General features: G+C 47.8%; 1 protein-coding gene across 2 annotated transcripts in view; it reads left to right on the top strand.

Annotated features, from left to right (window-relative positions):
• Positions 1-23,742, top strand: part of JPH1 (junctophilin 1) — a 101,174-nt gene that overhangs the window by 5,758 nt on the left and 71,674 nt on the right. The window contains exons 2-3 of one of the 2 annotated variants that reach the window (XM_066578592.1): positions 11,268-11,582; positions 11,691-12,021. In XM_066578592.1, the coding sequence (XP_066434689.1) occupies positions 11,268-11,582; positions 11,691-12,021 (646 nt within the window). Of the gene's footprint in view, positions 1-11,267; positions 12,022-23,742 lie in introns of both variants that reach the window. The other variant, XM_066578591.1, reaches the window with a different exon arrangement.

Below are 23,742 nucleotides of genomic sequence, written 5' to 3'. Positions count from 1 at the left end.
AAGAATCAAAGGTAGCATACATTTACATATGTTAATACTTAGTGGGCCCTAATGACGTCAGATACTCTCTCTTTCTACTAATGTCTGATACACTTCAGCTGATATTTCCCTCCATTCATCCTGCAAACATCTGGTGAGTTCTCTCAAAAGAGATGGACTCTGTTCATTAATGACCTGATGTCCCAGAGATGTTCAGTAGGGTTCAGGTTGGGACTCTGGTCAGGTCAGTCAATTTGTGGAACATCCCTATCCTCAAACCAACATAACGCAGTGTGTAATTGGTGACGAGGCACGTTGTCTTGTTGGATGAATTGATGACCATTCCAAGAATATTACCACATTGTCGGCAACACACTATTGTCTAGAATGTCAAGATATACCTCTGTGTTCATAGCTCTTCCCTGCAACGGACTGAGACCGTGCCGCGTAAAACTTCCCCAGACCGTAACAGAACCTCCGCCGCACTTAACTGTTGGCACAACACACTGCGGCAAAAAATGTTCCCCAGGATCCTCAACATCCAGGGGCATCCGTCTAACACTTTGTCACTCCACAGAATGTTCTTTCATTGTTTAACTGTCCAATGACAGCACTCCTTGCACCATTGTAGATGATTGGATGAGCAGATGCATAATCTTTGAGGGAACTAACTAGAATTTTGCAGGATGAATGGGGGGAAACACCAGCTGAAGTGTATCGGATGTTAGTAGAAAGTATGCCACTGACAGTATCTGATGTCATTAGGGCCAAAAGAGGCCCCGCTAAGTCATTCACATGCTTTCAGGGACTATTTCAAACAACAATAGTTGTGCCGTGTAAAGACACCCTAAGGGACTGACAAAAATAGCTGAGTACAGCACCCCTGGTGGCTCCCTAGTAAACAGCGGTTATCACCCACATCACATGGGGAATGGCCAACCATGAAATACATGAATGGACCTGGGCTAACATAGTGGATCCACTCTTACTTAATGCCTTCCCTCTCTCCGGCTCTTAGAGGTGGGGATCCAAGTAGGGGAAGCCCTCTGTAGTCCATAACAGTATACAAAGTGAGTGATTGCTCCAAGCGACTGTCGGCCTGTGTAAACAGGCAGTCATGCATTTATGAACGACTGCCTGTTTACTGTAAGTAGAGGCAGGTGAGGGGAAGAGATCTCTGGCGCGCTCTGCCTCCATTCAGTGAGCGATCATCTCTCCTATGTAAGAGCACAGGAATGATAATTCGTCCCATGTAAAAGTACCCTCAGGGTATGTCTACACGGGACAGAAATACTGCGGAGTTAAAATCCACGCCATTGTTGATGCGTTAGTGACCAGCGGCGCTGCGCTCAGTACAAGCTGCCGGGTGAAGGAAATGCCGACAGCCGAAGACTTCGGAGGCGGACGCTGTATTTTCTGAAATCGGCTGCAAGTACTGAGCTGATTTGAGGCAAAATCTGCACATACCCTCAAAGGCCATCGCTTCAGGGATACCTACCTGGCTTTGTTTACGTGTTTGCAGCGGTGATGTGCCAATATACGCACGTGCAACTTATGTGAACGAAGCCCAACACGGAGAACTGGACGGGTGGTGGATGGAGCCAGGAAGTATATCTAGTTTATGTATTTTATCCTGGTTCATACATCTAGAAGAAGGAATCAAATATCTCCAACAATCCCGCTAAATAAGGCTGAGCCGCAGTACCAGCCACGTGCCGCAGTACCAGCCACAAGCCGCAATACCAGCCACGACCCACGGACCAGACTGAAGCTGTTACTGAAAAAAGGGCAGACCAGCTGTGCATAAAGCGTCTGCCGCCCGCGTCCCGTCAAGTTCTCCGTTCTGGGACTGAATCTCCGCGGCACATGATAAAGTTTTAGCGTAGTACTCGACGAGCGTTGGAGTTGTATGAAGACGTGAGATTGCAAATGAAAGCGGAACTGTTGCGTAGCTAACGAGCGGACATAAGCAGTATACACACTGGCTCTAACGAGCGGACATTAGCAGCGTACACACCGGCTCTAACGAGCGGACATTAGCAGCGTGCACACCGGCTCTAACGAGCGGACATTAGCAGCGTGCACACCGGCTCTAACGAGCGGACATAAGCAGCGTGCACACCAGCTCTAACGAGCGGACATAAGCAGCGTGCACACCGGCTCTAACGAGCGGACATTAGCAGCGTGCACACCGGCTCTAACGAGCGGACATAAGCAGTATACACACTGGCTCTAACGAGGGGACATAAGCAGTATACACACTGGCTCTAACAAGCGGACATTGGCAGCGTACACACCGACTCTAACGAGCGGACATTGGCAGCGTACACACCGGCTCTAACGAGCGGACATAAGCAGTATACACACTGGCTCTAACGAGCGGACATAAGCAGTATACACACTGGCTCTAACGAGCGGACATAAGCAGTATACACACTGGCTCTAACGAGCGGACATAAGCAGTATACACACTGGCTCTAACGAGCGGACATAAGCAGTATACACTCTGGCTCTAACGAGCGGACATAAGCAGTAAACACACTGGCTCTAACGAGCGGACATAAGCAGTATATACACCGGCTCTAACGAGCGCACATTAGCAGCGTACACACCGGCTCTAACGAGCGGACATTAGCAGCATGCACACCGGCTCTAACGAGCGGACATTGGCAGCGTACACACCGGCTCTAACGAGCGGACCTTAACAGAGTGCATACCGGCTCTAACGAGCGCACATTAGCAGTGTACACAAGGGCTCTAACGAGCGGATCTTAGCAGTGTGCACACCGGCTCTAACGAGCGGACCTTTGCAGCGTACACACCGGCTCTAACGAGCAGACCTTTGCAGCGTACACACCGGCTCTAACGAGAGGATCTTAGCAGCGTGCACACCGGCTCTAACGAGCGGACATTGGCAGCGTACACACCGACTCTAACGAGCGGACATTGGCAGCGTACACACCGGCTCTGACGAGCGGACATTAGCAGCGTGCACACCGGCTCTAACGAGCGGACATTAGCAGCGTGCACACCGGTTCTAACGAGCGGACATTAGCAGCGTGCACACCGGTTCTAACGAGCGGACATTAGCAGCGTACACACCGGCTCTAACGAGCGGACATTAGCAGCGTACACACCGGCTCTAACGAGCGGACATTAGCAGCGTACACACCGGCTCTAACGAGCGGACATTAGCAGCGTACACACCGGCTCTAACGAGCAGACATTGGCAGCGTGCACACTGCCTCTAACGAGCGGACATAGGCAGCGTACACACCGGCTCTAACGAGCGGACATTAGCAGCGTGCACACCGGCTCTAGAGGTGTCTGTCTCACGTACTTGTGATGAGCGCAGACTTGGGTTCTTGGATAAGATTGATGTGTGTGGGCTGATTGCCGCATCGCTATCCTTGTAGAAGGGTTTCTATGGGAATAGCTCTTCCCTCATCTGGTAGGAATCCAAACATATGAAGGAGTCTTCAAGTGTCACTTGTAAATGTAACATTCTGGAATTAACTGGCATCTGCTGCATAATGAGGGCGCAGAATGCATCTGTCCATCCCGAATCTACTGCTAATATTACACCGGCCGATGGGTAACTCCTGACGTCCCCTCCCCCCACATCCTTCCACCGATGAAACCGCGGACAGGGCTTATTCACAGTGATATCGCAACTAGCACGATTTCCCTGAAATCACAGCAAAAATAGTGTTTGACAAACTTCTGGAAATCATAGCAAAAAGTGACACGTGAATAAATCCTACCGCCGCCTTTATACGTGGCGAAACGCTGCAGAATTTCCGCTTCGGGAATCGCAGCACAACATCTACAATACGAGGAATGTGAAGGAAAGGTAAAAAATGTCCTCATGCTGCAGAAAATGTCTGAATCTACCGTGAATTCTAAATCTGTAGCGCGTCTATCATGTCGCTCGAGACGGAAAGGAATCGCAATTTCCACATGCGGATTTTGCCTATTAAGTGAGATAAATCCGCTCACAGATCTACGGCAAAATCTGTGCAGAAGAGCCTCGGATTTCTGGGCGGTTTCAAACGAACGTGTATTCCTCCCGCTGTCACGGCCGCATAACGGGAAAAAACGAAACCACTGAGTTTAGTTCATTCAGTTTGGTTTTTACTATTGGGATTCTCACCCATTCATTGTACGGCCTGCGAAAAACCTTGCTGCGTGCCGGCAAGCGTAGTCACGCCTATGGCCGTCTGCACCCGCCCGTTGCGGGCAGCATCCACACAGACAGCCGCGTAGGATTCCGCCATGTGAACATACCTTTAGTCCCCTTTCACATATTGCCATCCTGCGGAAAATTCTGCACCCAAATCTACAAGTATAATGGGCAGAATTTGATGCAGAATCGAAAATGTCTGAATTCTGTTGGCGATTCCGGATCAAAATCCACATTTAAATGCATGGATTTCATCAACAGCTAATATCCCCCGTGTGGGGTATTATCTTGTACCCTGTTAGACGCTACGAAGTCCAGTTTGTTTTCACGCGATCAAACGTCGCATGAAAAATATGCAGCTGTGAATGTAACCATTGTAATCCATTGGCTCTATTCACTGCCTAATGCGCGGCATGCGAGCGGACGGTTTCAGACCAGCGTCCGAAATATGGATTCATATTTGGGACGTGTTGCAGATTACGGTACTGTTATATGTCATCAGTATTTGCCTCCTGGGCAAATACTGAGCGGTCTGTCAGTGACTGATACGGCCCTGCGAATAGATACGTAAATGTACATTAGCTGAGTATTACGGTCTGCAAAGCACGGACCAAAGATGGGGCTGAAATATGTTCGTGGCCTAAGGTGGGATTCACACGGGCAGACCCTCTGCACAAAAATTCTGCGGCATTTACAGGAGCAGCAAATTGGATGATGTTTCGAAAATCTCGTTCTCGCACTGCGGAAATAACCCGCACAAAACCCGTGCGGAAATGACGGGGAATTCAGTTCCGCAGCATTTTAATTTTAAAGCCGTCTCTGCTGCCGAATTCTCCTCTCCTAAATAAGGGGTTGAATTCCGCTTGTGATGAAACCCACGTCAAAACCAAATGGTGTCAGCTTAGAGGCTTTCGACGGCTGATCTGCAACGGAATCCCCGCTGCGAACATTCCGCTGGAAATCAGTTGGACAACGCCTGCAAGTCAGTGCTGGAATAGTAACCACATGGCTTGTGATGGATGAACGTACATGCATCATTCTTTCTACATGTTGTGGCGCAGCATGTTGTCCGCGTGATCCGACTCCCTGCATTCAGCTAAGTGCTGTGGACATACCCTCGGGGACCCTGATGCTTGGCAGTATGATAATCATGCAGCCGCTCACTTCACATCACCCATGCTGCAGCATCCACAGGCCCAGCTGATAACAGGAATGGATCAGGATAAAGGGGCTTCCAGTTGTACATTCTGCTCCTGACCTGGGCCCAACCGTACCCCGCTTGCTGCTGCTGAGGCCAACGAAGTACCAGTATTGAAGACTGTCGACCTCTTTGCATCAATTTTTATTGCGTTGCATCTATTGCGCTCTTAAGACATTTCCCATAATTGCTTTTAATTAAAGGTTCTGCACCATTTAGCTTCTGCATCTTGTATGTATTCCAAGACCTTGCAATAATCAGCTAAGCTCAATACCGATCAAATCAGAGAGAATTAAGCTTAGGGCAAAACCACATGGGCACATGCCCCAATACGCTCGCCGCTGCAGAGGATATTAGCGTGTGAACTAGAATTTTTTATTTTTTTTCTACTATTCAAACTTTGCGCTAGTGTGTGCAAGTCGGGGGAAAAAAGCGGGAAGATAGATCCTGCCCTATGTCTCTTGCACTTAGTATTAACGCGCAAGAATCCCAAAATCCATGGTTTCATTTCATCCCATTATGCCGCCGTGATTTTCTCAACCGCATAATGGGACAAAAACGCACCCGCGTGTTTAAGCTCTTAAATAAACATTCAGGAGAAGAGGGAGGGGACCAAGCTGAGGGGAAGCCCATTTGACAGAATTGATAGAGAATGTTAATAATCAGTTTGCAATGTATTGGAATACAGAAGCAAAATGATTGCATTTTTTTTTAATTTAATGCAATTACACATTTTTTTAATCACATAATACATTCAATGCAAATAAAAATTGCTGCAAAATTCTCCTTAGCCATGGAAACCTTTGTGCATGAAATTTCAATGCATACATGTCTTACTAAGGGTGGGTTCACACGAGCGTAGGCGTATTTACGTTCGCACGAGCGCAGCGTATAATCGCTGGAAAGAACGTTTTTCGCCGATCGCGACCAGAGCTAGAAAGCGTATTTTCGTTTGTTCCTACTTTTCAAACGGTCTTTTCGGCCATCGAATATTCGCCGGCACGTATTTCGGTCGCGTATGTCCGTTTTTCCGCGGGTTGCCGTTTTTACACGCCGTAAAATCGCCCATGTGAACGAATACATTCGAAACCATTGCCTCAGATGGTCACGTATATACGTTTGGTCGCAAAAACGCGCCGTTTATGCGCTCGTGTGAACGCACCCTAAGTCCCTGCAGAAAGAAAATGATGCACTTATCTATCTGTACATAGTTTTCCTTCTTATGCACTTAGAAAGCCCGATACTAGGTTTGTAGGCTCTCCTACATTCAGGTTTCTGGCCTGGGCACATTCCCAGCACTGATCAGCTGGTCTCTCTCATGAAGGTACACAAGCCCGACACTTGTCCCCCCTGTACTCACTCCCGTGCTGTTACACAGGATAATATCGCTAGCTGTCTTGACAGAGCGGCCAGCAGTGGGCTGGGACGGCTGAAGGAGATTTCACTCCTGACTCTCCCCCGCCCCTATCCATTCACTTAACATAGCGGCCATTCAGTACTGAATGTCTGCTGTTTACAAGGTAGATCATCATTAAGCTCATCGTCTATTGTTTAGGCTGCATAAAATCCTGAACGATGATCCTTAAGTGTAAACAGCAGCTGTTCAGTACTGAACGGCCGCTGTGTTAAGGGAATGGAGAGGGGCGGGGGAGAACGAGGAGAGAAATCTCCTGCAGCCACCCTGCTGCGAGCCAACGATACTTGCTCCTGTGCAACAGCACGGGAGCGAGTACATGCGGGGACGAGTGTCGGGCATCATTTGCCTAAGTCCCTCTCATCTTTCAGTAGCTGTGTAGCATAATCACACCCTCTCAATACTACACAGCTGTTTCTCCATCCTCTCTCTAAGTAGCCGCTGGCAGTTTCCCTTCACTGCTGACAGGAGCATTAAACCGCTTTTTAACATCACCTTTATCTGCTCTCTGTCCTGATCTCCACCATTCCCCGGCACTGTCATACACCCCTCTGTAGCAGCTCAGTAGAAAGGTAGTGGATACATGTTCACAACAGGGTGGCAGGTTAGAGGAGGAGCGGTCAGTTTGCTCTGACTGATAGAATTTGCTATGATTTCAGTCCTCCAGTCTGCAGTGCCTTGGACAACAATACAAACAGAGAAATCAAACAATCAGAATTTTTTTATGTAAACCAATTATATAAAAAAGTTTTCATTTCCAAACACACATCGATTAACAGACAAAGATGTTCATAGACTTCAAGCACTGACACTCTAGAATAGACGTAACATTATGGGAGTTCCACCAAACTTTGCCCCAAGCAGCTGCACGATATGCTTCACGGTTGACACGTCTGCCGTTTTGATATATAGTAGTTACACATGGATATAAAGTACAGCATAAACTACTCTCCCTCCTTCATTGTGTGCTAATCTAAATGTTCATCGGCCCACATCGGTAATCTTACAGAGTTTTTGAGGTCATATTTTTCATCGCCGCAAGTAAGTGACCTTCTTGGCCATGGTCTAAACCAGGGGTCCCCAACTCCAGTCCTCAGGGACCACCAACAGGTCATGTTTTCAGGATCTCCTATAGTAAGAACACATGTGGCAATGTCTGAGGCATCAACAATAATTACATCACCTGTGCAACACTGAGGAAATCCTGAAAACATGACCTGTTGGTGGTCCTTGAGGACCGGAGTTGGGGAACACTGGTCTAAACAATAACCACCAGGTGTTCCTAGTGGGCCCTGGAAGTCTGTGGCCTGTGGATCTACCAGGTACGGGTCCAGCTGGGATAGTGGGAATACCAGGTACGACTCCTGTTGGGTAGTTGCTGTCTGTAAGAAACAGATGAATGACAACCGTGCTGTGAATACGGACATGTCTTGTATGGAAAGCTCTTCGGAGGGGGCAGCGCCTTGACAAAGGAAGTTTAGCTTGTACTCCATAAGGCGAAAAGTTAAAGATTAATTGCTAGACAAACAGGAAAGTGGCTGAAGGACGGATCGGCTGTCCAGGATGTGCGAGGCTGCCGATGCCTGGAGGGAAGTGGGGCTTACTATGGAGGATTCGGACGTGCATCTATTGTTTCCAGTATTTACACCAGGGACATCTAGGAGAGCTTCTGATGGTATATACAGTTGTCTGCTACATTGGAGGGGTAGTCTCACACCTCTATCATGATGACGGGACCACAGAATGACGACAATATTCCATCATTGTTTCAGCTTTATTGGCCTCGGAATTTGTGGTCATTTCTTCTATTTTCTACTGTGCAAATACTGATCGTATTTGTCCAATAGAAGTTAATACCAAGGAACGCAAATACGGAGGCAAAAGCAGAAGGAAGTAGCACAGGCTGCCTTTTTAACCCCATATGACGTAAGTTTATATTCTGGGTGCATGGAACCCCTTAGTGACCACCCCTACGTGTTTCACGTCTTGGGTGTCAGGGCTTTACTCTGCCGTGAAAACACGTTGGCCATGTAGAATGAAGCCCCAGGGTCTGTGAGGGTGACAGCTTGGAGCTGTCACCGGGGGCTGTGGTCCCTGATCATGTGATCGCTGTTAGTTAATGGACAATGGCGATTACGTGAAAGTAAAAAATAAAGTCTCAAAAGTTAAAGTTTCATCTCCCCTCGTGGTCCAGATCCGTAAGGGGAGATGAAAATATGAACCTAATACTAATGCGTACTACTAATCTTGCTGCAGGGACCTTCCCCTGCGTCTGCGCAAAAGCCGGGAAGGGGCAGGAAATTTAAAATCTCCTTGCTCCCGGGTACCAAAGACCACGGACTTCTTCGACTGTTTGTCTACAATTGGCCACCAGAATTCTGATGACACAGGGAGGCCGAGAGAATGATGGCCGTCTTCATTCAGGGGTTTGTGAAGGTTTCTTTATACACGACTCCTTAACGCAGAGCTGCAGAGACGTGTGCGGGGGTACAAGATGCCAACACCAGGGGTGTTACGTATTTACCTGCCACTGGCCTATATAGATAGCGGATATCACTGGAGAGATATGGGCTTGGTTTCCTCGTAGAGCCTCCAGGTAAATCCATTGTGCAGTTCCTTGGCGGTCCCTGGGCATGGGGTCTGCACTACCGTCGTCTCCCTTACAGGTATTTTACTACAAGTCTGTTCCACTGATACATATAAATAGGACTATTTACACCCCTTCTGGCCCTACACCCACGATGCCTAGGAATGTCTCTGGAAAGTGTCGGACTTGTAAACAGTCGAACAATGTTATGGCCGTGATCCGTAATCTGCGACGGTTACGTAACCCGCGTCCATGAGAGCAACGCTTTATACCTCCAGAGGGCTCACGGAAAAAAGAGTACCCCGAGGGCGGCTTCACACGGGCGTATCTACATGCACAATGCTATCAATGGGTTCATTCACATGCACATATTCTGCGTGCGTATTTTGGTCTCGCGTACTCTATTTTACTGCGTATTTGTGCACCAAGGGGTTTCATAGACGTCAGTGGGGGGCGCACGAATGTGTGCGTCATATGCAAGGAGATGCGTGAAACACGGCGTAATTCCGCTGGAAAAAATGTCCGATAAGATACGCTGATACGTGCACGAAAACTTCGCAGCGCAAAAATATGCTGAGTCACGTGCAATTGCACATCTGTGTGAAGCCACCCTAAGGGCTCATTCACACAACAGAATTTGCGCATGCGCCCAAAAAAGCGGCTATTAGAACCAGTGGTTACCGATGGAAACATTCAGACGAAGGAATTTTAGCTGCACGAAGAAAATTGACATCCCCTGCTGCACGAAAAGACAACGATTGTCTAAATAGTCGCTTGAAAGAGCAAATATACGCAACAGTAGTGTCGTGTAAACCCATTTACAGGGCTATGAGCGATAAATAATTCATTATGGCCCTTTTGCACGGGCTGACCGTTGTTTAAACGACTGCAGAGCGCTGATGTCAGCGATAAACAACCACAAACGAATAGTGATTATTTAAGCGTTTACACTGAGCGATTTGAACGGATTTTCAGCAATAACTTACGTGTAAACGGGCCTTTAGTCATAAATAGTGACTGGTCAATTAATGTTGTTATCTGGTGTAAATAGGTCATTATTAGTCTTTCAACGACCAGCCAGATTTAATCAGAAGGGACCGACTGCTCCCGCTCTGTGGACCCCAAGACCATTTAGGTGGGCTGCACAGTGTACCTACCTTCCTGCCAGGTAGTGTTTACTTTAGCCCCTTATATTTCCTGTTGACGGAGGTCTGTCCTTAAGCGGTGGTCCTGGGGAGTTTGCCGCAGGACACATCTACGCTGGATGGTTTGGATGTGGTAGACACCGCATTACCAGTAGTAGGTGCCTGATGTTTAAGGCCTAATGTCCACGGGCAGATTTGATTTGCGGAAAACAAATCGCAGCACGCTCCATTTCAGTGTGGTTCCCGCATGGACGGCTTCCATTTAAAGTCAATGGGACCCGTCCGATCCGTGGCCCGCCCACAGCTGACTCTGCAGACGGGCCATGGATCCCACGAGAAAGCAGGAGATTTTTAAGAAAAAATTAAAATCTGTACTGTGCATGTCCAGTGGTGGGCCGCGCGGACCATCCACAGTACAGAAAACACGGAAGTACAGAGGTGGACACTGCTCCGCACAAGTATGCAGGGTCCTCGGCCGCGGGCAGGGCCAGATTCGGCTGCGGGGTGGACCTAACTCTTCGTGGGCATTTTCTGGATTGGTAAACTTCTATTGAACTTTTAAGGCAATATGGGGGCAGAAGTGATCCTAAAACAACAAACCGCAGCAAGCCTGACGTTCCAATACAAATGTGACGGGGTTTACAAAGTACTTTATTGCATATTAACCCTACAAATGGGCTCAGCCTTGTATTTTGTGTGACTGTGCATGGTTTGCTGGCATGCTTCATTCTTACTTGACGCTGTGTTTTTGGGTTTGGCAGGTACATACCAAGGACAATGGATGGGCGGAATGCGACACGGATATGGCGTTCGTCAGAGCGTTCCCTACGGCATGGCTACAGTCATCCGTTCACCTCTCAGGACCTCTCTGTCCTCACTACGTAGTGAACAAAGCAACGGCACCGTACTCCACGACATCGGAGCCGACAGTCCAGCCGGGACCCGTGGGGGGTTTGTGTTGAATTTTCACAGTGACTCTGAGCTGATGACGGGCAAGAAGAAGGGTTTGTTCAGAAGAGGATCACTATTGGGTAGCATTAAGCTGAGAAAATCCGAGTCCAAGATCTCCATATCAAGTAAGCGCAGCTCTGTGAGAAGCGACGCCGCCATGAGCAGAATAAGCTCAAGCGATGCCAACTCTACAATTAGCTTTGGGGATTTAGACTCTGATTATTCTCCCGCAGAAGATCATGTTGATGCCACCACCACCGAAAGCTATATGGGAGAATGGAAGAATGATAAGCGCACCGGGTTTGGAGTAAGCGAGCGATCCAACGGAATGAAGTATGAGGGAGAATGGCTGAACAACAGAAGGCATGGCTATGGATGTACCATATTTCCGGATGGCACAAAAGAAGAAGGGAAGTACAAAAATAATGTTTTAGTCCGTGGAATAAGAAAGCAACTTATACCCATAAAGAACACCAAAACGAAGGAGAAGGTAGACCGCGCCGTGGAAGGAGCGCAAAGAGCAGCGGCCGTAGCAAGAACAAAGGTGGAGATCGCAGCTTCCAGGTAGGTAGCGGGTGAAAATATCCGGACCGCTTAATCATGAAGTGCCTGATATCTCCTTACAGGAGTTGTTCCTTTTATCTGCTGGACCGTCCTGATAACAATCGGGGCATATACCATATTTATCATATTGCACATTTTTTTCAACGGATTGTGCAATATGTGTGTGGCCTCGTACGATTGGTGATGTACTAATATATGAAGCCTGTAATATGGCTCGATGAGCCCCTCTGTAGTGGTAAACCATTCTATCAGTATTGTACGTCTGATAATTACTATTATGGCTCCTCTTCCGATGATGATCAGCAAGTTGATCAGAGTTTTTAAGGGGTGTTCCCATCTCGGCTGAAACGGGAAAACCCAGCCCTTTGTTTTCGCCCACCCACTTCAGCGCAGAGCTGTTTGCATAGCGCCCATTGAAATTAATGAGAGGTGCGGAAACAGTGTAGAATACTGCGCTATGCTCTTTCTGTAACTCCTCGAGAAACAGCATAGAGAATGTGTAACACTGCAATATGCTGGCCACCTGGCCGCTAACTACAAAAACAGCTGTGTAGTCAGGGCAGGGCTGAAGCACTCAGCTGTTTTTGTAGTTACTGGCCAGGTGGCCAGTTACTGCAGCAGCATTTTCCCATCTCCGCTATGAAAAGCGGAGATGGGAATACCCCTTTATGTCAGGCAGTGTCAATACAGAACAACATGGATCCTTTGGTAGGCTCCCTGTGTGCTGCCTCTATACGGCACCATATTCTGGAGATATGTTTTTCTTCCAACACAAAAACTTTACATGCTTTACGAGGCATATAGAGGTTTAGTAAGGACCCATTAACTTCCATTGGTGCTATACTATGGCTTAACAGAGGTTGTATAGAGCTTTTAGGTGGTAGGGTATCATATTATAACACTGGGACTACTGCTGTTTTTCAACTGACAAACGCTGTCTGCACACAGGCGGATTTGCATTGCGGAATCCGCGGTCGGCACCCACACCATGGTTCCGCAGCCAATACTATCCATAGCATCCTATGAAAAAAACACTCTGTCCTGCACACTTGGGGAAACCAATTGTGGTTTCCGCGAGCGGAGGTAAAATCGCAGGATGCTCCATTTTCGTTCAGTGTCCATACAGGCGGCTTCCATTGAAGTCAATGGAGGCCGTCCGACCCGTGGCCCATCCACAATTAACATTGCGGACAGGTCGTGGATTCTGCGTGAAAACCTGGAGACAGCACAGGAAAAACAAGCAGTCAGGGTTGGATTCCGCTACGGGCTGCCACATGCAGGCGGCCAAATACAGACGATAATAAAGTTCTTTACAGCGGCTGATGGTACTATATAAGGAACAATTTATATTAAAGGGGTTGTCAGGGACTTTTACTATTGATGAATTGTCTTCAGGGTAGATAATAGTTGATCGGCAGGAGTCTGCCAGTTGGGGTCATCACTGGGCAGCTGATCAGACAGCAGTGGAAGAAGATTTCACTGTCAACATTGCATCGGGCCAGTTTGGTACTGAATTAAATGAACTATGGCCTGCAGTACCAAACTGGGCCAACAGCAATATGGACAGAGCTATCTGCTGATTGGCAGTGATCCTAAGTGGTGGACCTCCGCAGAGACGCGTTGCACCCGTACTTTAGTGCCAAGTAGTGGGTGAGGGTTCCCTCTGACCACGCTCTGGCCATTTGTTATGTGACTTTAGATTTGTTTTGTGTTTTATCCTATTCCCCTGCTGGGGTAATAAATTATTTGTACTGACAAGAAGTCGAGACCGTGGAGGTTTTTACTGTTCAGGCAGTTTCCTTCTTTAGGTCATCAATAGAAAAGGTTCTGGACTCCTATAAGGGTAGGGTAAGATGGTCCGGGACCACTCACAGCTGAAACCCTGCCCACTGCTGGTGGCCAATGGTTGCAGGATGTACTTGTAAGATGATTCATCCATTGGCCACTGTGGTTGGGCTTGGTTCGGCCGTAGGTGACTATCACCCCATGGCCACATTCAGATGACTATGTGCGAGTTGCACTTGAGATTCTTGGGCGCAACTCGCATTAAAGAGGGGACAAGGCATGTCCAATTATGGCTGGTGATGTGCACCAGAACCGAACATGCTGGGATTCCTTTTTTCTATACAGACCGTCAGTCCATGTGAAAACTCGCACATGCAAATCGCCTCACAGACTACAGTGTGTCCTTGTGCTGTCTGTGAAATGCACGGTCAGCCTGCGGATGGCATATACGCCCCTATGAATGGGCCCTATACATGTCTTCCAAAAGAACTCCACAGCAGAATTTACTGAGGAAAACCCGGAACATTTACAATACAGGACAGGCGGACAAAATTATACAAGTATCATCCACATGGAGCGGGGGAATTCTGCATGGAATATGCTGCCTACTGGAAGTACACTATGGAATCTAAATCCACTGCAGAATCTAAATCCACTGCAGAATCTAAATCCACTACGGAATCTAAATCCACTACGGAATCTAAATCCACTGCAGAATCTAAATCCACTGCAGAATCTAAATCCACTGCAGATTCTTAATCTACTGCATAATCTAAATCCACTGCAGATTCTTAATCTACTGCATAATCTAAATCCACTGCAGATTCTTAATCCACTACAAAATCTAGATCCACTGTAGATTCTAAATCCACTACAGAATCTAAATCCACTGCAGATTCTTAATCTACTGCATAATCTAAATCCACTGCAGATTCTTAATCCACTACAAAATCTAGATCCACTGTAGATTCTAAATCCACTACAGAATCTAAATCCACTGCAGATTCTTAATCTACTGCATAATCTAAATCCACTACAAAATCTAAATCCACTGCAGACTCTAATTCCGCTACAGAATCTAAATTCACCGCATTCTACATCCGCTGCAGCGTCGTAGTTGGCAGTAAATACACCCTGCGTGGAGGCACCCCAAGAGAACCCAAGGCCTTATTCACACGACCGTATTTATGCAGCTAATTTAGCTGCGTCAGAAAGTCCCAACCATCTGAAGCGTTGGATTCCCATGTATTCATTCAGATGAAAGATAGCTGGGCATGGAAAAAAATCACCTCAGGCAAAATAGCATATCGCCGACCGTTTTCAGTCGCCGATTTTACACGCTGCATTAAAAGATAGGTCTTGCCCAATCCTTTGCCAGGGTACATAAGAAACTCCTAAAGACGTCTATAGAAGTGGGGGAAAAGCGAGGGGGAGGGAGTTACTTGGCGTACAACGCTGGCAAAGGAAGTCAGCGGGTCCTGTTTAACCATTAGTAGTTATTCTGATGATTTCTGCTGATGGATTTCCGCGCTGCAGCGTATTTTTTTGCCGATATGCAGCAGCCAACCACGTGAACGGCAGGAAATACACGACTATAGATCTGGAATCCATTATGGCAATTCTTCAATCATGCGATTTTACGGCGCGTATGGGCGAACGGAAAACAGCATACAGTCGTGTGAAAGAGCCCTTAGGCATCTCTAGAAAATGTGAACCTATCATTGGGCCCCTTAAAATTCACTTAGTATAGCCGTTATTGTCACTATAAGAACCCTGTTCTGCCCAGAGAGCCGCTACTGTATGAGCTGTGCCCATTAGTTGGTATAATGCCCAGTATACCAACTGAGCAGAATAGAGAAAGCGACCCGCAGGTGGGGGGCGCCCCTGCTGAGCGACCTGGAGCAGTCCAGCACTATACATTCATCTATAGCCACAGGAACCGGGAGCTGCACTATAATCGGCAGCTCCCCATGGCTGGCTGTAGTTATCGGCGCCCGTTACTCGTCCCTTCAGCAGTGGCATCCTGGCAGATGTGAAGAGGTGCCACCCTGGTCATATATCTAACATCGCGCGTCTGTGCCTCACCTTAGTTATTTTGGTTCCATATATGATTTGATTATTTAGTGATTATTAGCGGAGCATGGACGTATAGGGAAGATGACCTGGGGTATAGGAGACGTCTCGCCAGTCTCTTAGATGCTTCTTCAGTTTTCTTCTTCCTTACCGCAGCGCTGCAGACATTCCTCTGAGATTCCTCTAACAAGCCCTGGAGACAATGTACCAATATGTGGGGTGACAGTCGTTCAGATACAATTTGTTGTTTGCAAGGAGGTAGGAGGATTAATTCTGCGCTGCGTGCCGTGTTCTGCTTTCTGCCACGTACATTCGCCGCTATCAGGAAAAAAGTGGACATAATTTCTGAGTTTTAACACATTTTAGAAACGCACAAAGAAAGTGTTAGGCTGGGTCACACGGGACGGATTTCCAGTGGAATTCTCGCGGATTGGCCGCACCGAAAATCCGTGAGAATTCCGCTGGAAAACCGCAGCTGCGGGTTTTAGAGCGGCTTCAGCGCCTGCATTTCCGCTACGGCCATCTCTCCCCATAGAGAGGAGGGAGGCCGCTGCAGAAAAAAAAAAAGATTTGACATGCTGCGTCTTTAATTTCCGCGCCGCATGGCCGTTTGCGCACGGTTTGGCCGCAGCGTGTGGACAAGATTTTTGCTGGCTAATCCCGGGATTAGGAGCCGTGGGTGGAATTTCCGTGCGGACAATCCGCACGGGAATTCCACAGTAAATCTGCCCCGTGTGAACCCAGCCTTACTAGGGTCCTCCAACGCTACAGTCTTGAGTTCAGATCTGCATGGGGTTTGTATGTTCTTCCTTTGTGGGTTCTTGCTGATAGACGTATATAGATTGTGAGCCCCAATGTAAGTCCTAATCTGTGGATCACATATGTGCTATGGCCAAGCACATGACCGGACCACATGCTCTCACCTACGGCACACGGGAGGGGCGGACGCGATGTGCTGCAGAGCATTCCTTCCCCGCAGTACAATGTAATTCCCATATAAGGTCCGTCCTTTACAATGAGACACAAATCCTGGAATGCTTCTCTCGGCTGTCATGGTGATCCTATAGGGACGCTCTCTTACAGGCCGGCATATTCCTTGGGTTTCAGTTGGGGAACGTGAAAAGCTGCTTCTGTAGCGCAGTTATTCATGGCTGTTGCCTTGTAGTTTTACCTATGTTAGCGGTTGCTGGAGACACATATACTAGGGCTGTCTTGTGTCCTGTTTACACATAATTTGCTCAAACGGACAAAAGTGAACGATTAACAACTGAAAGGCTAACGAGAACCGCGCCCTTCTCATTAGTCGCTCAGTTTCAGCCGGCATAAAAATCATCGTTGGCTCGTTCACTTTTCGTTACATTTAGGCCTGTTTCACACGGGCATCGCTGCCAAAAATGGCATGAGCGAGATAAAGCTGCGACCAAGTCACGGCTAAATCCCATGTTTTCTTGCCCATTCACACGGCCGCATGTGGTGTATATACACCGCAGCCCGGAATTCCGTCATCCAGAATTCCAGCAGTGCTAAACTCTCTTTGCCGGCTGATCACGGCAATAGAAGACCCCATAGCAACCTATGGGAGCCGCTGGCAAAGGGATGTGGGAGGGAATTTAGCAGTGTGAGACACAACTAAAGCCCCCTCCCCTTGCCGGTAGCTCCCATAGGCTTCTATGGGAGCTGCCAGCTGATCGCGGCCAAAAGATAGGGCAAGACCTATCTTTTCCATCCAGAATCTGCAACATATGCGCTCTCTTTTCCGGACAGCCAATTTTACGCATCGGAAAATGGCCCATCTGAACAAATGCAAAGGAATCCAATGTATGAGATGGTCGTGATTTTCGGTTGACAGTTGGTGGCTATTTTGCCGCGATAAAACAGTTGTATGAATAAGACCTAAACACGTAGAATGTGAAGTGCTGAATGAGAAGTCAACGATTCTCAACCACGATCTGCCTGTCGGAACAGGCGGCACCAGCGCAAAAGTTGGTGAACGAGGTATCGGTGACGTCACTCGCCCATTCGGACATTTAAGGCACTTTATGGGGCTGTTTAAAGTAAAAACAATATCTGAATAATCTGGGGAGACCGTCCAGCGGTCCGGGCCTCTGTAGGCACTTTAGGCTCCGTGCGGAAGCGCATTAAAGGGAACCAAGCCTCAGAAAATGACCAGTTGTTTACATCAGGCTTTGAGGTAAACATACTTGAAAGAATTTTTAATCTTTTTTTATTTTTAAAGATCTTTTTTTATTTTCCACATCCCTGCCTATAATATACAAAAACTAAAATCCCGCTGCTTTCTCCCTGACCGCTAAGTGTTATCATAGGGTGACTCGTCCTGTTCAGCAGTCAGCTCATCATCATCACACGTACAGCAGCGATCACACTGCAGCTTCTGCGTCCGCTGAACACACTGTTAGGTAAAGCACACACTTACGTATACCTCAAGCTTTATAGGTAAAGCACATGGTGTACGCTCGTCTGCGTTTCACAGGTTCGCGCTTCGGTTTGTTTATTTTTCAGTGCTTCAAACTCGAAATTGAAGGAAACGGCCCTCAACAATGGACAGGTAAATCTGTGACCACGTTTTTCGTGTGGTAATAAACGGTGCTCCGCCATTGTAAGAATATCCCAAATCCACAAAGTAGAACGAACGGGCGGCTCTCAAGGATATCAAATTCCGTCGCGGTACTTTATTCCATAACACAAGGTGTGGGGTTGAAGATGAGCGCGTGGTGCGAACAGAAAGGCAACGACCGTTGTCCGTCACGTAACGCTTTCTGAAGTTTTCGGCAAAAAAAAAATACACTGTTGCGCGGAAATCCCTTTATCAGCAGAAATCCTGGGACCACTAATATATCAATATTCCATTGGTCAGGGGTTTGAGCCACTTAGCTGCTCCCAAAACCACCCAGAGCAGGGCAAGAGGTGAAGTAGACACAAATTTGGCAGGAAAGCTCTCAGGGGTCAAAAGGGAAGTTCATTACTAATGGATACAATCCCATGCACTTCGTAAAGTGTTTCCATATTTTTGTCCACCCCCTGTATGCTCCCGTTCTTGCGCTGTTGTAGTTTTGCCACTTGCATTTTAAAGGTGTTCAGTGGTTCTACCCGTCCGTCGTATAATCCAGCGAGCGTCAGATCGGTGACTGTGAAAGTGCCTGCGGTTGTTGGCATGAGCTGGGATTAGGCGCTTCTCCCGCCGGCGGCAGATGTGTATAAGCCGGTGTAGTGGAACAGTTGGCTCGGATCATGTCGGGTGAGGAGTGCAGCGTCCGCTCAGATTAGATGCTGCGTGACAACAAATGTTACATGGGAGATTGTTATTAGAAGAGGGTTATCGCGGTGGGGGGGGGGGGGGGGGGGTAATGCCGGCTTTATTTCTTATTACTGACATAATGCACATTTTGGGTTGCGGCACCAGATGTCGTCTCTGTGATGTGAAATAGTGAAATGTTGTTTTTTGTCTCATGTTTAAAGCACTTGTAACGTTGTTGATGGGCCGGGTACTGCAGGCGCTGCTGTTTAGTACGAGGTGCCATCTATGGCGCCGTATTGTCTGGCGTCCGGCTCTGTTCTCTTTTATACCATGGCTTCCGCAGTGCTAGACCCGTCCCATGCCAGACACAACCGATGCCCGAAGGCACCCATGTGGGGTTTCACCGAGTCAGGCGTCATTTTCATGCAGCGCTATTCTCCTGTCAGATATCAGAAGCTGTGACAGAGGCGAGAAAGTGCGCTGTTTTTCTGGCTGTTTTTGTACAGATTGTGGCACAAACTCTTTGTACCCCCTGCGGCCTCCTTCACACAAACTCTTTGTACCCCCTGCGGCCTCCTTCACACAAACGTAATTTCTCGGCAAAGTGAGCCGTGCCAAAAAATCGTGACTAAGGCTTCATGTCTACGGGCGGATCAGATTCCGCATGCGGATTTCTGAAGCGGGAGACTTGCGGAAACATTTGCGGGAGATCGCGGATGTAATGGTTTTTCCGCGCGGTAAAAAACGTAATCCCACCTCCCAGCGTTTTCCCCGCTCCCCTAATTGATTTTAACCGTCAAATCCGCAGTGCATCCATAATTGTATTTGCGGATCGTCCGCACCCATTGACTTCTATTGAGCCCGTCCGCACGGACTCCGCACTGTAAGGCTGGGTTCACACAGGGCGGATTTGCCGCGGTTTTTCCGTTGCGGTTTTGCCGCAGAAGAAATGCTTCTGCGGCAAAACCGCTTCAAAGGTTAAATTTGGCTAGCGGATTTTCTTGCGGAAAAATCCGCAAGCGGTTTTTTTCCCGCAGCGTTTTTTACTTTTTGCCGCGTATTTTGGTGCAGATTTAGCTGCGTCCATAGAGGTCTATGGACAAAAAACGCTGTGGAAAAGACAGAAGAAAGGACATGCTGCATCCTTGAAAACCGCGACACAGTTGCATTTCCGCACTGTGGCTGTGCGGAAAAAATCCGCCCTGTGAGAACAACTTTTTTACAAAACTCATTTGTGCTGCATTGCACTGCAAACGCAGCGGTTTTGCCGCAGTGCGGATATGCAACGGCAATCCGCGGCAAAACCGCAGCAAATCCGCCCTGTGTGAACCCAGTCTAATGGAGCATGCTGCGATTTATTCTCAGCACCAAATCAAATCCGTATGTTTAAATTCAGTTGCGGGCGCCGATGCTTCCCTACGGGCACTTTGAATTGCTGATCTTCCGTGCGGGTGACCCGTGTGGATTCCGCAAATCAAATCAAACATTCCTAACTCTGTCGAAAATCAGATGAATGAAGAATGGCCACGATGTTATCGTCTTCGTGAGGCTGGCTGCGGGAGATAACGGCGCAGCCCTGAAAGCCCTCGGTCGGTAGAACTACTTTAATGACTTTTAAATGCCTCAATTAGAGGCACATGTCGGTGATTAGGAGTGTGAGCCGCTGCTAAACTCCCCCTCCCTTTTCTGACGGCTCCCATAGACTCCCATAAGAGTCTATGCAGCCTCCTGCGTTGTGCCGATAGGACAAGATCTATCTTTTAGAGCACAAAGAAATTTTGGCATTGAAATAACTTATTTCCTATCTTTTGTGGTCTGATTTTTTTTTTTTAAGTGCGTCAAAAAAATGGTTCTTCTGAACGCTAGTATGGCGTGGAATACACAAACAGCACGCGGCTTGATTATACGGCCCGGTGAATGGGTCCTAAACCAGGGCCGGACACTCTCAAGGGCCGGGTAACCTATGTGCCCAGGAATTAACTCCTGGAGTCCCACGTTTTGTAACATGTTCTGGTGATAACTATAGAGGTTCTTATTAAGATAATCCCGACCGCCAAGTACCTTATCTGCCTAGAAATGTCTGCTGCTGCCTAATTTTTGGGTTTATTTTAGGCTGATGTCCGTAAAAGATCTTATCACTTTGGCATTAAAAAAAAGTTGGTGGAACGGGCTCATAAAGGGGTTGTCCGACTTTTTTTCTTAATATAGTTTTTGGCAACCCCCATGCCTAATCATCTGATACCTACATTTGATATCATTTGATTAGCTCTGCATTGACCTCACCACCCAAGTTTTCATTGGAGGAGAGACGATAGATGCCGGTACAGCCTCATTAGCCATGGACAAGAGTAAGATCCTTCCCTACCCCCAATATCAGGTAGACTGATTCACATTCGAGGGGCCTCCAGTCTTGGCGAAATCAATGGATTTGGATGACTTTTGTCTAACCTGCAAGTTGTCATCTAAGTTTTTGGGGGTCGTAGCAAACTGCGCAATTGTTCCTTGTGTACTAAGAGGCCCCAAGGATTATGTGGGCTCTTTAGGCCTCATGCCCACGGGCGGGTTGGATTCTGCATGTGGGAGCCAGCAGCAGAATCTGACCCTGCCCACGGCTGAGGACCCTGCGTACCTGTCCGGGTCTTCTTCTTTCTTTACTGTGCGGAAGTGCCAATCGGCACACATGGGCAGTAGAGTTTATTTTTTAACCTCCTGCTTTCCCGCGGCGGACGTGCCACGGGTCAGATGGTTTCCAATAGAGCATGCTGCGATTTGATTTCCGCATCCAAAGATCTGCAAATCAAATCCAAATGCTTTAATTCAGCATGTTTCCCTATGAGCGGCTTGAACTGCGGATGGTCCGTTTGGATCCATGATGCGGATCCATTGTGCCATTCAAATCCGCTGTGGACGTTGGACCTTAGTATTAGCATTTTCAAACTGCATATTACTGAGGCGTCATATGGCGGTGTTACATGGGCGGCACACATGGCGGTATTATATGGGCTGAAGCTACAAGAAAATGTGGTTTACTTTATAAAAAAACTATTGACAAACGGCAATTGGGGTTAAACCCCATTTTCTATAAATAAGGCAGTCGTTCATCTATCAGGGACTGCCTGTTTAATGCAGGCGATCGGAAGCGGTTTCCGGCGCTCCATCTCCAATCAGCGAGCGCAAATAGTCGGCACCATTGTTGCCTGGCGGCCATCTTGCATAAAAGGACCCTTTGCCGTTCTGACCTCCAGCAGAGATGCCCAGCAGTATGGCAAGTTGGAAAAAAGGAAAGCGTCTCCTCTTCACATGGCGGGCAGTCATAACAGGCATCCACTGATGGCTGCATTTTGGGACATGACCTGCATTCGGAGGTTACCTGCCCAGGTACGCCAGTGTCTGTATGTCACCAGTGCGAGTGACAGCAGAGGAAGTCCAGTACTCCCGGTAGACTTTTCCTGAGCTCCGGTGCCCCCCCTCCCGGAGTAGACCGCCATGTGTAGTGCTGCAGCTGCGTAGCTCCCCACGGCGCCGGCTTTACAGATCACTCTAGAAGTAATTGACAATGGCGCGGCAGTGGGAATAAAGCCGCTGATCTTCGCGGTTACTTTGCTCAGACTTTACTTGCTTTGCAGGGAAAATGTTTATATTTTCAGCTCCGCTGATTGATTTTTGCTGTTTGATGTTTTGTTGCAAACCTATTATTTTTGTTTTTCCGTAGTAAAGTGCACATCAGACCGGAGACGGATTAATTCATTTCACAAATCGGCTGTAAGTGCTGCGAACGCAGTAATAGCCGCCAGCCACGTTGTGAAGAGCGCTAACACATCGGATGCGTTACAAGCCACTTAAAGTCCGCAGCAGATCTGATTAGTCAGACAGATTAGGCAGATCAGATTAGTTCATTCTAGAGAATATGGAAATTTAGGCATAGATCGTGGGTCCGGCACTCAGGACCTCCCACTGCGAACCGGAATGGAGGACTGATAATTGCGCTCATTCTTGCGAACCGACCGGATGTGATTCATCCGGATAGCCGCCGAGTCATACAAGCTGCAGCGGGTTGCATCTTCCCACGGTTCGGTTTGATTGGAGCTCTCATATTCAGTCCCCTACACACGAGCGTACGCGTTTTTTCACACGCCTGCGCGATAGATATTTGCGGAATGAACAATACTTTTTAATGCGCACATCTGCAATTTTTACTGTACTTCTTGCGCCCGAAAGGCATGTTTATTTGCGCGTGGCAAACACAGAAGCATCAATTAAAATGGCTAATTAGTCTAATGAGTTCCAGATGCATTCTTATTTCTGCGCAATTGATCAGCGTTTCACGCATCTGCTAGCGTACTGGCATATCTCCGTTGACTTCTATGGGAAATTTGGCTGGGCAAAGGAGAAACGATAAAGCTGCGGGGTGGGGGTGGGGGGGTTGTTGTTTTCGCACGACTGAAATGCGCAGTAAAATTACGTGCGTGTGACCAAACGCATTGAAATCAACAGGTTGTGTTCTCCGTGTATTGCGCACGCAAATACGCTTTTGTTATAAAGACCGTGTGAACGACGTCAGAGATCGCCCCTTCACTTGTGCAGGCGGTTTATAGATACAGCGTTGG

This window comes from Eleutherodactylus coqui, chromosome 9 (genome assembly GCF_035609145.1).
Source record: "Eleutherodactylus coqui strain aEleCoq1 chromosome 9, aEleCoq1.hap1, whole genome shotgun sequence".
In the NCBI taxonomy this organism is placed as follows: Eukaryota; Metazoa; Chordata; class Amphibia; order Anura; family Eleutherodactylidae; genus Eleutherodactylus; species Eleutherodactylus coqui.
Note: the sequence above shows the minus strand (reverse complement) of the source record. Positions and strands in the feature narration are given on the sequence as shown.